Source organism: Carcharhinus amblyrhynchos, chromosome 1 (assembly GCF_965287045.1).
Source record: "Carcharhinus amblyrhynchos chromosome 1, sCarAmb.v2.hapA, whole genome shotgun sequence".
NCBI classification, from domain to species: Eukaryota; Metazoa; Chordata; class Chondrichthyes; order Carcharhiniformes; family Carcharhinidae; genus Carcharhinus; species Carcharhinus amblyrhynchos.
This window is the reverse complement of record NC_137324.1, coordinates 11,616,074-11,632,600: the sequence shown is the minus strand read 5'-3', so window position 1 is coordinate 11,632,600 and position 16,527 is coordinate 11,616,074. Positions and strand designations below refer to the sequence as shown.

Sequence of the window (16,527 nt, the reverse complement as noted above, 5' to 3'; positions counted from 1 at the left end):
GTCTCGTGTCTTTTTAGAGAAGGATACATGCCGTCCTTCTGCAGTCAGGGCTGTCTGTGACCCCACGGTGCACTATTCACAAGATGCACTGCCAAGCCACTTGCCAAGGCTCCTTCAATAACGCCTGGCAAAACTGTGACTTCCATCACCTAGAAGGACAAGGACAGCAGTGAGAACTCCCTGCAAGTTCCCCTCCAAGTCACACACTATCCTGACTTAGAAATCTTCCTTCACTGTCGCTGGTTCAAAATCTTGCGACTCCCTCCTTATAGCAGCACTGTGGCTGCACCTACGCCACACACACACTGAAGCAGTTCAAGCAGGCAGCTCACCACCATCAAGGACGAGAGGGCACAGCCTCAAGATAAGGCAGTTTAGAACAGAGTTGAGGAGGAACTTCTTCACTCAAAAGGGTGGTGAATCTCTGGAATTCTCTGCCCGTTGAAGTGTTGGAGGCTGCCTTGCTAGATATATTTAAGTCACGGGTAGATAGGTTTCTGATAGACAGGGGAATTAAGGGTTATGGGGAGAAAGCGGGAAAGTGGAACTGATCCACTTCAGATCAGCCATGATCTTATTGAATGGCGGGGCAGGCTCGAAGGTCTAGATGGCCTACTCCTGCTCCTATTTCTTATGTTCTTATGTACCATCAACCCAAGGGCACTTAGGGAGGGACTGATGAATATTGGCCTTGCCAGCGACACCCATATCCCAAGAGAGAATGAAAAGAAAATCAAACACCAATGGGACTGTTAGGCTTCCGAATTAGCTTAGCAAACCTTTCTGTTGTATCAGATTGCGAACAAGAATTGGAAATCTCCAAAAAAGAATGGCTTCCACTGCTATCTTCAGGCAGCCAGAGATGGGTAGTAAATACCAGGCTTCTTTGCCAATGCCCACACCTTGAGAATGGGAAAAATAATAAGACTAAGCTTGTGTTGCCGCAGGAGAGAGTGCCATAGGTTTCCCATTGTAAACAGGCCTTCCTGTACTTGCATGCTTTTTATTTATTAGTGTCACAAGTAGGCTTACATTATCACTGCGATGAAGTTATTGTGAAAATCCCCTAGTCGCCACACTGTGTGGGTACGCTGAGGGAGAATTTAGCATGGCCAATTCGCCTAACCAGCACGCCTTTCAGGCTGTGGGAGGAAACCGGAGGAAACCCACACTGACACGGGGAGAACATGCAGACTCTGCACAGACACGTGACCCAAGCTGGGAACCGAACCTGGGTCCCTGCTGCTGTGACGCAGCAGTGCTGACCACTGTGCCACCGTGCCGCCCATAGCTGGATTGAGTTAGTAAGTTTCGGTAGTGTTAATCCAGCTCGAAGTGGACATGGGCCCACATCGTTAAATTTCACTGTGAATGTATAAATCTCACGCAGAGGCCACTGCTGTGGGAAATGGTAAGGAACTACCACAATGCTACAGTAGGGGGTGCTCTTTGAAAGTTGAGGCAGAGCAGTGCGAGCTGCATTGTACCTTTGATTGGCAATGCATTTCATTCCCTAACAGTGACAGCCCTCACTTAAAAAGCACCAGAATAGCTCATCACTTCAGGAATGAGAGATTCATTCCCCGACCTGCAATCCTTGATTATTCCCTTCCTGTCTTTTCCTGCTGTCCTTTCGCACTTCAGTCCCCTGCCGTTTTTAATCAGCACGGTGACCAGACAAGCGCAAATGTGGGAGGACGTTTGGCCCATTCCCTCTCATCTGTCGAGAAAGGCCTTCCGTCGCCACCGCTGTTTCATGCACTCCGATTCCCGTGGAGAGCAGGAGAATTTGCCTCAAAGTCTCCTTTCGCTTCTTCCAGCCTGTGCCCCTCTGTCACAATGTAGGAATGCAGCTTTGCTGTAGCCACGTGGAGTTTGGGCTTCAGGTCACTCATTTCTGAGCTGCTTACGATCTCATGCAGGACGTTAGAAATCGTCAGCCCCCTTCACCGATCAACAGAGTTTCTGTTAAATCATGGCTTGACTTATCCCCTGCACCCTCCCCTCGCCACCCCACCCCCCCACTTCCCCTCTCCCCGCTTACCCCCCTTCCCCCCTCCACCCCACCCGTCATCCTACCTTGTTTATAGAATCCCAGCGGTGCAGAAGGAGGCCACTCAGCCCATCGAGTCTGCACCGACTCTCAGACAGATTCTCCTCTATTCCCTTATCCCCACAAATTTACCTTGGCTACGCTGCACATCTCAGGAAACTAATGGGCAATTTAACATGGCCAATCCACCCAACCCGCACATCATTGGACTGTGGGAGGAAACCGGAGCACCCGGAGGAAACACACGCAGACACGGGGAGAATGTACTGACTCCACACAGACAGTGACCCCAGCCGGGAATCGAACCCGGGTCGCTGGCGCTGTGAGCTAGCAGTGCTAACCCACCGTGCCAGTGTGCTGCCCAAATCTGGATATAGGGGCGTGCCATTTGGATTCACCATAAAAGGAAAAGAAACTATGTTTGGTGTATTCCCTGCACGCCATCAAAATATGTCACACTCAAAGTTCTTTATTTCTCCATTTAATTGTTAATCTCTTCATGGAATTCTAAAATCCTGCAGTACAGAAGGAAGCCATTCGGCCCATCATGTCTGCACCAGCTGTTCAAGTGAGCTTTCCAATTATTCCATCTCCCACCCCCCTCTCTCCCTGCACCACCGTACATCAAGTAGCTCCAGTCATATCAAACCTGAAGGTAAATCAGTACCGTTCATAATGTTACACCTAAATTTTACATCCATTAACTAGAGATGTAAAGGTGGAGGAATAGATTGGCGAAGAGCTTGAGATACAGCGAGTTCGATATAATTAGACAGGTACATGGAGAGGGATAGATTTATTCAAGAGATAGACATTGATACATTTAGGTAGGTTGATCGATATAGAGAGATGAACAGAGATATAAATAAACATTTATAAATAAACTGACGAATATATGGATAGATATGGTTAGATAAATATAAAATGATGAAATAGATAGCAGAGGGATGGAGAGATAAGCAGAACTTACAGATAGAGAAAGTAAATAGGCAGATAGATAGACAGACAGGCAGATAGAAAGATAGATAGATAGATACATAGATAGTTAGATAGAGAGACAGACAGATAGATAGATAGACAGACAGACAGATAGATAGATAGACAAATAGATAGACAGATAGATACATAGATAGATAGATAGAGAGACAGACAGATAGATAGATAAATGGACAGATAGATAGATAGATACGTAGATAGATATATAGATAGATAGATAGATAGACAGAAAGACAGACAGATAGATGGATAGATAGACAGACACATAAACAGACAGATAGACAGACAGACAGACAGACGGACAAACAGACAGACTGTCAGAGGCGTAAACTATCACCCAGAGGATTGGGTAAAATAGATACGCAATGATATAAATGGTGGTGTAGCTGAATGGATAGTTAGACGGATAGGAACACATTGATAAATGAATGAAAGGCAGGAACACGCTTAGATTAATGAATGATGGGAATACAGATAGATGGATCAATAGCACATGGAGAGAGAAGTGGTGTATAAAGGATCGATAAGATGTAAAATCTCCATCCTGTGACAGATATCGTTTAGCTGCTGGGTGCTTTCAGTGATCCAGGTCCTGGAGGCAAGAAGCCATATTTCTTCATAAGCCAAGTGTCATTGCATGTGTATAATCCTAATAGTTTTCAATTTGCTCTTAACTCCACCAATTCATTCCTTCATTTCAATCCATCTGTTTTAATACTTCCGAGGCCACCTGACAGAGTCAGTCTTGTACCACAAGGCTCTGCAGTTAGACATTCTCTGCACTCCCGGCCATGACTCAGTGGTTAATGAGAAATGCGGGCATCCGCATCGAGTGTGAAAATGTATCAGACCCTCTGAGGTGCTGAGGCTGATAGGCCTGCTCCAGGATTTACAGGACCTGCTCATTTCAACTGGGAAAGGGTGCGTTGGACACTGTGGTCAGACTTGTTACCCTTGGGGTCAGGGTGGAAATCAGCCAGAGCTCCGTCTCCTGACCACAGGGTGGCATAGTGGCCCAGTGGCTCATATTGCTGCCTCGCAGTGCCAGGAACCCGGGTTCAATTCCACCATCGTGTAGCTGTCCATATGGAGTTTGCAAGTTCTTCCCGTGTCTGTGCGGGTTTCCTCTGGGTGCTCTGGTCTCCTCCCACAGTCCAAATATGTGCGGGTGAGGTCATTGGCCATGCAAAATTGCCCCATAGTTTCCCAAGATGCCTCAAGGTTAGACGTTTTAGCCATAGGATGGGGTGGTGATGGGCCTGGGTGAGGTACTTGACAGAGAATTAGTGCAAACTCGATGGGCCTAATGGCCTCTTTCTGCACTGTTGGGATTCTATGACTGGATTTAGGAATTCCAGCCTAGGAATGATGGACAGAATGGCAGTGATGTCCACACTGGTTAAAATCAACTCCACTGCCCAAATAGAAACCTTCTGGGTTGGTATGGGTCAGTACCACACTACACAAAGCACAAACTACCAGGAAAAATAACCCATATTTATATCACGCCTTTCCCAATTTTAGGATGCCCCAAAGCATATTCAAGCCAGTTGAAGTACGTGTGAAGTAAAGTACTGTTGTAATGTAGGAAATTAGGTTGCCAATTCGTGGACAGTAAGAGCCAACCAACAGTAAAAAGAATAATGACCAGATAATCTGTTCATTTCTATGGTGTTCTATCTGGAATACATTTTGGCGCCAGGGACCTGGGTTCAATTCCCGGCTTGGGTCACTGTCCGTGTGGAGCTTACATGTTCTCAGGTCTGCGTGGGTTTTCTCTGGGTGCTCTTGTTTCCTCCCACAGTCTGAAAGATGTGCTGGTTAGGTGCATTGGCCATGCTAAATTCTCACTCAGTGTACCCAAACAGGTGCCGGAGTGTGGCGACTCGGGGATTTTCACAGTAACTTCATTTCAGTGTTAATGTAAGCCTAACTTGTGACATTAATAAATAAAGAAACTTTAAACAGGGGGCCTCGAAATAGTGCCATGACATCTTATACGTCCACTTGAGAAAAACGGGTGAGGCCTCGGTTCAATGTCTCATCTGCAAGATGGCGGGTGCATCAGACAGGCCGCTCGCCCTCAGTACAACACTGGGGGGCTTCAACCCTGACAGGTAGATTAAAACTGGTTCTAACCATTTGCTTTTTCTCTCGTATTTCAGGCAATCATTTATGAAGGGCAGGATAAGAACCCAGAGATGTGTCGGGTGCTCCTCACTCATGAAATCATGTGCAGGTGGGTGAATTAAAGTTTGTTCTTCCCTTGGAACCATCGAAGAGCCACAAAATCGGGGGCGCGCCCATGATGCCTGTCACCTCAGAGGCTGAGGATCTCTCGACAAAGGCCATTGTCACGGAAGGTGATAGTGGGACACCTGGAGAGGGAGACAGTGAGGGAGTGGGGGGATTGGGGCTGAGGCCTGGACAGCAAGGAATGGACCTGCATGGTGATAATGGACAAGTGGCTCGTGTTTCCAGTGTGAGAAGGATGCGAAAGTTGTCGAACCTGAGTGCATAGCTGTCAACATTGCATCTCTTCCTCTTCGTCACCCCTGAGTAAAACAAAATCCAAATAATGTCCAATTCCGGGAGATTACAATCCGCATTTGACAGTTTGACAAATTTATTAGTGTTCTTTGTAGATGTAAGAGGCAGGGTGAATAAAGTGGAACCACTACTTGTAATGTATAGAGATTTCCAAAAGGCCTTCAGTAAGGAGAAACATAAAAGTTTACAGCTCAAGGTAAGAGATATTGGTGTTAGCATGGACAGAGGCCTGGCTAACAAGGAACTCAAGGTAAATGGGATTATATTCAAGATGGCAATCTGTAACTCGTGGAATGACACAGGGATCATATTTAAAAAAGAACGTTCATGGGATGTGCAGGGCAGCATGGTGGCACAGTGGTTAGCACTGCTGCCTCCCAATGCCAGTGATCTGGGTTGGATTCCAGTCTTCTTGACTGTCTGTGTGGAGTTTGCTCATTCTCCCCGTCGCAGCATGGGTTTCCCCCGGGTGCTCCGGTTTCCTCCCACAGTCCAAAGATGTGCAGGTTAAGTAGATCAGCTGAGCTAAATTATCCCTTAATGTCCCAAGATGTTTAGTTAGGGGAATTAACAGGGCAAATACATGGGGTTATGGGAATAGGGCCTGGGTGGGATGCTCTGCTGGAAAGTCGGTGTAGACCCAATGGCCTCCTCCTGCACTGTAGGGATTGTAGGATCTGGGCGTGACTGACTAGCATTTATTACCCATTCCTAATTGCCCTTGAACTGAGTGGTTTGCTAGGCCATTTCAGAGAGCAGTTAAGAATCAAGCACATTGCTGCTGGTCTGGAGTCACATGTGGGTCAGAACATGGAAAGATGGCAGATTTCCTCCCCGAAAGGGTATTAGTGAACCAGATGGGTTTTTACAATGATCAACAATGGTTTCCTGCTCATCAGTAGGTTCTTAATTCCAGATTTCTTTATCATGATTTCTAATTTCCCCACATGCATTACCTTAGGTCTCTGGATTACTTACCTGGTGACAGAACCACTATGTCACCACTTCTTCCCATTTTTACTGGTTCTTCAGTTATTTACAATATTAGTGACTTGGATGAAGGGACAGAGTGTATTGCAGCCAAATTTGCTGACGATACAAGGACGAGTAAAAATAAAAAATGTGGGTGGGATGTAAAGAGTCGGAAAAGGGATACAGACAAGTCAACTGAGTGGCTAAACATCTACAAATGGAGTATAAGGTGGGAAAATGTGAGGTTGTCCAGTTTGGCAGGAAGAATAGAAAAACAGAATCTTATATAATTGGAGAGAGACTTCAGAGGGATCTGTGCACGAGTCACTTAAATTTGATATGCAGATCCAGCAGGCAGTTAGAAAGACAATTAGAATGTTGGTCTTTATTGCAATGGGGGAAACATAGGGAAGTCTTGCTGCAATTGTAGGGGCCATTGGTAAGATCACATCTTGAGTACTGTATACAGTGCTGGCCTCTTTATTTGAGGTAGGACCTTTCAAAGAAGGTTCATGAGGTTGATGAAGGAATTGTAGCTTGGGCCTATACTCATTGGAGTTTGGAGGAATGAGAGGTGGCCTTATTGAAACACACAAGGAGTAGATATTGAGAGGTTTCCTCACTCAGTATAGGAATCTAGAACAAGGGGCCCAGTTTCAAATAAGGGATCTTATTTGATGTATGAATGAAAAGTATTGTTTCTTGCATGCTATACAGACAATGCATACTATACAGAGAGAAGGAAAGGAGAGGGTGCAGAATGTAGTGTTACAATGTAGAATCATAGAATTTGCACTGGAGGAGGAGGCCATTTGGCCCATTGCACCTGCACTGACAATAATCCCACTCAGGTATTGTCCTATCCCCGTAATCCCACATATTTACCCTTTTGATCCCTCTACATTAAAAGGTAATTTATCATGACCAGTGAACCTAACCCGCACATCTTTGGACCGTGGGAGGAAACTGAACCACCCAAAGGAAACCCAAGCAGACATATGGAGAGCTTGCAAACTCCACACAGTCACCCAAGGCTGGAATTGAACCTGACTCCTTGGCACTGTGAAGTAGCAGTGCTAACCACTGTGCGGCCCATGTCGGGAGACCGTATCTGGAGCACAGCATACAGTATTACTGTCCTTATTTAAGGAAAGATGCAAATGCATTAGAAACAGTCCAGAGAAGGTTACTAGACTAATACCAGGAATGGATGGGTTGCCTTATGATGAGAGGTTGGAATGGTATCCACTAGAGTTCAGAAGAGTAAGAGGCAACTTGATCGAAACTTTTAAGATCCTGAGAGGGTGGATGTGGACAGGACGTTTCTTCTTGTTGGAGAATCTAGAACTAGGGGGCCACAGTTTAAAAAGAAAGGGTTGTTGATTCAAAACTGAGGTGAGGAGAATTTTTTTTCCCACAAAGGGTGGTGAGTCTCTGGAACTCTCTTCCTCAAAAGACAGAGGAAGCAGAGTCTTTGAATATTTTTAAAGCTGAGTTGGTTAGATTCCTGAATAGCAAGGGGTGAATGGTTATCGGGGCAGGCAGGAATGTGGGGTTGAAGTTAGAGTCAAATCAGCCATGGTTGGATGGTGGGACAGGCTTGAGGGGCCGAGTGTATTACTGCTGCTCTTAATTCGTACGTTCTTATTAAACAGGACTAATTATGATCTGCAGGGTGGGAGGTTGTGATTTCTAGGGAGAAGGGACATTGTCTTCAGGGTGAGAGGTCATGGTCTCCAGGGTGAGAGGTTGTGGTCTCCAGGGTGAGAGGTCACATCATTATCATTGGTGGAAGAACGCCCACTTCCTCATAGTGTTGCTGTTGAATGTTTGTGAGTTGATAGGCCCGCCTAGAAGTGCGGGTTTCTCTCAATGTGACTTTCAGCAAAGCTTCTAGGAAGCTGAGAGTTTAGCCGCACTTGGAAAAGGTCCCAAATCTGTTAAAAGCCAGCATTAGTTGGCAATGATTTTAGACAGAGTTACAGTGTTTGCTGCAAACCCACACCAAGCCCAAGTAGGCTCAAGGTTAATCCTTTCTGTTCTTTTGGGCGGGAAGAAGAATTTCTTCCCAGCTCAGCAACTGAAATGCGTCACTGCTACTTCACTATAATTTCATCTGTGGGTTGGTGCTCAGATTATCATAGAAACTAGAAGCAGGAGTAAGCCGTTTAGCTCTATGAACTAGCTCCGCCATTCATCTTGACCATGGCTGATCATCAAATTCAATATTCTAATCCCCCTAGCCCCCATATCCCTTTTAGCCTCTAGAGCTATGTCCAATTTCTTCTTGAAATCACGCAATGTTTTGGCCTTAACTACTTTCTGTGGCTGTGAATTCCACATATTCATTACCACACACTGCAAAGGTGTGCAGATTAGGATGATTGGCCATGATAAATTGTCCCTTAGTGACAGGGGCACTAAGAGGGTAAATATGTCAGGTTATGGGGATAGGATGGGGGTGGGATTGTTGTCGGTGCAGGTTCGATGGGTGAAATGGCCTTCTTCTGCCACTGTAGATTCGATGAATTGCCACGCTCTGGGTGAGGAAATTTCTCCTCACCTCAGTTCTAAAAGGTTAATGGAAACATAGAACAGTACAGCACAATACAGGCTCTTCAGTCCTCAATGTTGTGCCGAGCTATGTCCAATCCCAAGATCAAGCTATCCCACTCCCTATAATTCTGGAGTGCTCCATGTACCTATCCAATAACCGCTTGAAAGTTCCTAAAGTGTCCGACTCCACTATTATGTTAACATGTTAGCCTCAGACTATGACCCTTAGTTCTGGACTCCTCCACCATCGGCAACATTCTTTCCGAATCTACCCTGTCTAATCTTCTCAATTCCACAGCGTACAGGCCTAAGATGTTCAATCTCTCCTCATACGATAAACCCCTCATCTCAGGAATCAATTTAGTGAACCTTCTTGAACTGCCTCCAATGCCATTACATCTTTCCTCAAATACGAGGACAAAAACTGTCCAGGTGCAGCCTCACCAATGCTTTGTATTACTGCTTATTAAAGTGAGGGACGTCAGCAAGGGCAGTGCGGGGGGGGGGGGGGGGGGGGGGGGGGGGAGAGGGGGGCGCGGTTGTGGGGAACTTTGCTTTTTGCAACAACTCAACTTCAGACAAGGTCGACAATAGTTTAAGGGACACACTCGCATGTCCCAAGGGCAGACAAAGGAAAGACGAGCTGTCTTCCAGATGCGTCCTTATAACCGAGACTCTGTCTCACTCTCAGATGGATGAAGAGATCCCTGCTCTGAAGAAGAGGAGGGGGATTGTCTCAAGTCTTCTGATGCATATTTATCCCTCAAACCGGATCGTTACCACATTGCTATTTCTGGGATCTTGCTTTCTGCAAATTGGCTGTTTCATTTTGTCTGTGATTTACAGTGCAGAAGGAGGCCATTCGGTCCATCGAGCCAACAGCAACAACAATTGCAATCAGGCCATATCCCCGTAACCCCACGTATTTACCCAATCCTCATGACAATAACGGGTAGTTTAGCATGGCTAATCAACTTAACCCTCACATCGTCAGAGTGTGGGAGGAAACAGGAGCGGTGGTGGTGGGGCGGGGGAATTTACGCAGACATGGCGAGAACATGCCAACTTCACACAGTCATCCAAAGCCGGAATTGAACCCGGGTCCCTGGTGCTGTGAGGCAGCAGTGCAAACCGCTGTGCCACTTAAAAATTTGTTCTTGGGAGTGTGGGCATTGCTGCCTTGGCCAGCATTTATTGCCTATCCCGAATTGCCCTTGAACTGAATGGCTTGAGAGGCCATTTAAGAATCAATCACATTGCTGTGACTCTGGGGTTCGATGTAGCCCAGACCAGGTAAGGATGGCAGATCTCATTCCCTAAAGGACATGAATGAACCAGATGGGTTTTTCGGGCGATGGTCATCAGTTGGGCGGCACGGTAGCACAGTGGTTACCACTGCTGCTTCATGGCTCCAGCGACCAGGGTTCAATTCCCAGTCACTGTCTGTGTGGAGTTTGCACATTCTCCTTGTGTCTGTATGGGTTTCCTCCAGGTGCTCTGGTTTCCTCCCACAGTCTAAAGATGTGCAGGGTTAGGTTGATTGGCCATGCTAAAATTGCCCTTAGTGTCCGAGGATGTGTAGGTTAGCGGGATTAGTGGGTAAATATGTAGGGATATGTGATGGTTAACATGAGGGGACATAGCTTTAAATTGGGGGGTGATAATTATAGGACGGATGTCAGAGGTAGGTTCTTTACTCAGAGGGTAGTAAGGGCATGGAATGCCTGCAGCAGTTGTGGACGTGCCAACTTTAAGGGCGTTCAAATGGTCATTGGATAGGCATATGGATAACATTGGAATAGTTTAGGTTAGAGGGTCATTAGATTGGTTCCACTGATCGGCGCAACATCGAGGGCCGACCAGTGGATCCAATGTTCTATGGATATGGGGTAGTTCCTGGGTGGGATTGTGGTCGGTGCAGGCTCGATGGGCCGAATGGCCTCTCTCTATACTGTAGGAATTCTATGATTTGATTCTATACATCCTTAACTCTACATAACTTTTTTTAAATTGAATTCAAATTGCACCATCTACTCTAGTGGGATTCGAACCCGGGTCCTTCGCATATTAGCTGAGCTTCTGGGTTCGTAGTCTAGCGATAATACCACTAGGCCCACAAACAGCCCATCTGCAAGTCAGTTCATAGAACATAGAACACTACAGCACAAACAGGCCCTTTGGCCCACAAGTTGTGCCGATCATATCCATACCTATCAGGCCTATCTATAACTCTCAATCCCATTAAATCCCATGTACTCATCCGGAAGTCTTTTAAAAGACTCCAATGAGTTCGACTCCACCACCACTGACGGCAGCCGATTCCACTCACTCACCACTCTCTGAGTGAAAAACTTACCCCTAACATCTCCTCTGTACCTACTCCCCAGCACCTTAAACCTGTGTCCTCTCGTAGCGACCATTTCAGCCCTGGGAAATAGCCTCTGAGAATCCAGTCTATCTATACCTCTCAACATCTTATAAACCTCTATCAGGTCACCTCTCAACCTTTGTCTCTTCAGGGAGAAAAGACCTCGCTCCCTCAATATGTCCTCATTAGGCATGCCACCCAATCCAGGCAACGTCCTTGTAAATCTCCTCTGCACCCTCTCAATAGCTTCCACATCCTTCTTGTAGTGAGGCGACCAGAACTGCGCACAGTACTCCAAGTGGAGTCTGACAAGGGTCTTATAAAGTTGCAGCATTACCTCCTGACTCCTAAACTCAATCCCTGGATTAATGAAGGCTAGTACGCCAGTTCAGTTGAAACAATCTATCAATTAAGATGCATCGCCATCACCTCCCCTTCGCTAACTGAGAAATATCTTGGATACCCATGGTTGTTCAAGGCTGTCTACACACGGGTGTTCAGAAGAACGGTGCGTAAATAAACAGTAATGCAGTCAATAGTGGCATTCAGGCTCGGACATCTGCTTTTGCCTACCTTTTGGTGAACAGTAGACTCTGATCCACAGGTGGCAATCTGACAGGGGCAGCAGGATAATAACACTTTTAAATCTGGAGAGAGAGAGAGAGAGAGAGAGAGGGGAGTTCAGTGACCGCTTTCCCAGCTCGTCACAGACCTATATTTAACTCTCAGCACTGACTGTACTGCAGCACGCAAACGAGGACAGCCTGAGTTAGGAGATGAAGAAGCCACAAGGGCTTACGCGGAACAAAATTAGTTAAAAAAAAAGTGCCTCTCGACAACAAGTGAAAGTGGGTCGGCGAATGAAGGCCACCCAATCGTAGATCCCTTTGCGCGGGTCACTTCAGGCTTGACACCGGGGCCAACTGAACACCTTCCCCCCCTCCTCCCCCTCCCCACGACTTACACTGGCCCCGTCAACCCCCCTAACCTCTTAACATACACCAGCATGCCCTGAGTCGTGTTCCATTTCCTGATTAAATATGCACCAGTCAGATCATAGTCAAGATGTTTAATCATTTGCTGAATATATTACTGGAGTGTGGGTATAATTTGCATCATAATTGATAGATTGTTTCAACTGAACTGATTTGATATCGTCTGCGCTTGCAGATGGGCTGTTTGTGGGTTTAGACTGCCGTGTAGTAGATGTGTGTGTCTGCTTCTGTAGCCTCATATACGCTTGTGTGTGTGTGAGACCATGTATGCAATCACGTGTGTTCTGTGCGTGTGTGTGTGTGTGTGTGTGTCTCATATTGGATGATTTTATATATATATATGTCTACAGCTATGTACCTGTGTCTTTAGTTTATTTATTTCTTTGTTAGTGTCACAGGTAGGCTTACTGGTAGCACAGTGGTTCACACTGCTGCTTCATAGTGCCTGGGTTCGATTCCTGACTTGGGTCACTGTCTGTGTGGAGTTTGCATGTTCTCCCCGTGTCTGCATGGGTTTCCTCGGGGTGCTCCGGTTTCCTCCCACATTCTGAAAGACGTGCTGGTTAGGTGCATTGACCCAACGGGCGCCGGACTGTGGCAACTAGGGGAATTTCACAGTAACTTCATTGCAGTGTTAACGTAAGCCTACTTGCGACTAATAGGTAAACTTTACGTTAACACTGCAATGAAGTTACTCTGAAAAATCCCCTAGTCGCCACACTCCGGCACCTGTTCCAGTACACTGAGGGAAAATTTAGTGTGGCCAATGTCTTTCGGACAGTGGGAGGAAACTGGAGCACCTGGAGGAAACCCATGCAGACACGGGGAGAGTGTGCAGACGCCACACATACAGTGGCCCAAGCTGGGAATCAAACCAGGTTCCTGGGAATCGAACCTGGGTGAGGCAGCAGTGCTAACCACCGTGCCATTAGGTGTATTTGGATGGATGCTATTTCTGTGTGGGTAATGACACGGACAGTGAACATATAACCTGTGAATTCCTGGACATTGATTCCTTTCTGTTCTTCAATTCCATACTGTGCTCTCTGAACTTCGCATTAGTTAGGTCCCTGCTTTGAGCTCTCATCTCATTGGTGGATTTATCTGAAATCAGAACCTGTTTGCGCCTGTAGTCCGGGATGAATGACCAGTGGAATGCAACAATGATTGAATGGTCAACCCATGGGGCTCCACAATAAATTGGCAAATGGGTTACAGCGTCAAAGAACCATAGAATCCCTACAGTGCAGAAGGAGGCCATTCGGCCCATCAAATCTGCACCAACTCTCCGGAATAGTATCCTACCCAAGGTCACCCCCTAGCCCTATCCTGTAACGCTGAGCATTTACCATGGCTAATCCAACTAAGCTGCACATCTTTAAACTCTAAAGGATAATTTAGCATGGCCAATGCACCTAACCTTCTTGGCCAGAACGATACCACCTCACCATCCAAGGAATTGGCATGGGCGAGGGTCTGACTACGGAAATCTCCATTGACCTCAGGTGGGAGCTTCTGGTCTTGCCTTAACGAGTCCATAAAATCCCACACCACGTTGTTGGACTGTGGGAGGAAACTGAAGCAGTTGGGGAAACCCCTGCAGACATGGGGAGAGCGTGCAAATGCCACATCGACAGTCACCCAAGGCCGAAACCGAACCTGGGTCCCTGGCGCTGTGAGGCACTAGGATTAACCACTTTGTGCCACTGTGCCTCCCAGGAGCTGCTGTCAATCTAAGTGCTCAAGAGTATTTGGGATATGAGGCCTTCCCCATTTTTCATGTCTGGGGCTAAATAGAGATCACTGCAGCCCGTTCAACCATTGGAGGTTACACGCCGGTTTCACCCAATGCTGTTGTATCTTTAAACAGGGTGATCATTCATGATAAGTGCACGCCTGACCTTAATTTCATTCGCCCGACTGAAAGGGCTGTTTCTCTTCTGTTATTCCACCAATACTGGAGCATCATAGAGTGCCTGCAGCACAGACCATTCGGCCTACTGTGTCCATACTGGCCCTCTGTAGGAGTAACTCACCTATGCTGTTCCATTCCCCTGATCATTCCCCATAACCAGGGTGATCAGTTGCCCTGGATTTTACGGATGCCCCAATTGAGGTGCTTGTTCAGTGTCCCATGTTGTAATTTGCTGGGATGCTGTTTTTCCCATGTTTTAGAGATTTAAATTTCTGTGCAAGTATGCGTTGGCACTGCTCCTGGCTGCACAATTGACCTCACAAGCAACCCCCTGCCCACTCCAGACCCCCATGCCAAATTATTGCTTAATTTCTCTTCCCCCCACCCACCCTGCCATGCTTCCTTGCTGGGAGCTGGTCACTTTGCCTGTATCTCCTGCATATTTTCTCTCAACATCCAGAGGCAAACTCCAACATGTTCAACACCATGTGACTTTAGTGAGCCAAAGAATCCTTCTCTCACACGTCCTCACACAGGGACAGGATGGAGAAAGCCTTACCCTGTATTTAAACACGCACAAAATGAGAGGAGGCATGTTTTTCTTTTATTCATTCATGGGACATGGGCACCACTGACTGGCCAACATTTATTGCCCATCTCTAGTTGCCCTTGTTCAAAGGGCAGTTACGAGTCACCCACATGGAGTCACATGTGGGGCAGACCAGGTAAGGTTGGCAGATTTCTTTCCCTAAAGGACATTCTAAGGGGACATTACTGAACCAGATGGGTTTTTCCGACAATCGACAGTGGTTTCATGGTCAGCGGCAGATTCTTAATTCCAAATTTTTTTAATTGAATTCAAATTGCATGGAATCCCAACAGTATAGAAGGAGGCCATTCAACCCATCGAGTCTGTACCAACCACAATCCCACCTAGGCCCTATTCCTGCCACCTCCACACATTTATGCTGCTAATCCCCCTGACACTAGGGTCAATTTAGCATGGCCAATCAACCTAACACGCACATCTTTGGACTTTCACCATCTGCTGTGGTGGGATTTGAACCCGGGATCCCCAGAATGTCAGCTGAGTTTCTGGATTAATAGTCTAGTGATAATACCATTAAACCATTGCTACCCTAGTGTGGGGGTAACATCACTGGATTTATAAGCAGGTCAATTCTCTTGAGGGGAAATGGGTTCAAATCCAAACATGGCAACTGGTGGAATTTAAATGTAATTAAATTTTTGGATAAAGACATGGTGGCCAATGGTTAACACTGCTGCCTCATAGCACCAGGGACCCTGGTTCAATTCCAACCTTGGATGGCTCTGTGGAGTTGGCACTGATCCCCCACATGTCTGCATGGATTTCCTCTGGTTGCTACGGTTTCCTCCCACAGACCAAAGATGTGCAGGTTAGGTTAATTGGCCATGAATAGACTGGGTCTGTACTCGTTGGAGTTTAGAAGGCTGAGGGGGGATTTTATAGAGATGTATAAGATAATGAAAGGGATAGGTAGGGTAGAGGTAGAGAGATTCTTCCCGCTTAGAAAGGATAGCAGGACTAGAGGGCACAGTCTCAAGATAAGGGGGGCAGTTTAGATCAGAGTTGAGGAGGAACTTCTTCACTCAAAGGGTAGTGAATCTCTGGAATTCTCTGCCCGTTGAAGTGGTGGAAGCTACCTCGCTGAATATATTTAAGTCACGGGTAGATAGGTTTCTGATAGACAGGGGAATTAAGGGTTATGGGGAGAAAGCGGGAAAGTGGAACTGATCCACTTCAGATCAGCCATGATCTTATTGAATGGCAGGGCAGGCTCGAAGGTCTAGATGGCCTACTCCTGCTCCTATTTCTTATGTTCTTATGACCCTAGTGTCTCAAAATGTGTAGGCTAGGGACATTAGCAGTGTAAATATGTGGTGTTATGGGGCTGGGGCCTGGGTGAAAGAGTCGGCACAGACGTGAATGGCCTCCTGCTAACTGTAGAATTCTATGATTCTGCACTTGTTCTGGGAATATTTGATGGGATGATACAGAGGGAACTTTACACTGTACCTAACATATGCAGTACCTTACCTGGGATCATATTGACTGAGCTTTTACTCTCTGCATCTGAAC

The 16,527-nt window shown here is 46.6% G+C and overlaps 1 protein-coding gene across 6 annotated transcripts in view; it reads left to right on the top strand.

Moving 5' to 3' along the window:
- LOC145348922 (transcription factor COE3-like) overlaps positions 1 to 16,527 on the top strand; it is a 402,710-nt gene that overhangs the window by 19,232 nt on the left and 366,951 nt on the right. For all 6 annotated transcript variants that reach the window (XM_080197025.1, XM_080197054.1, XM_080197017.1 and 3 more), the window contains one exon: positions 5,215 to 5,288. In XM_080197025.1, the coding sequence (XP_080053151.1) occupies positions 5,215 to 5,288 (74 nt within the window). The remainder of the gene's footprint in view (positions 1 to 5,214; positions 5,289 to 16,527) is intronic.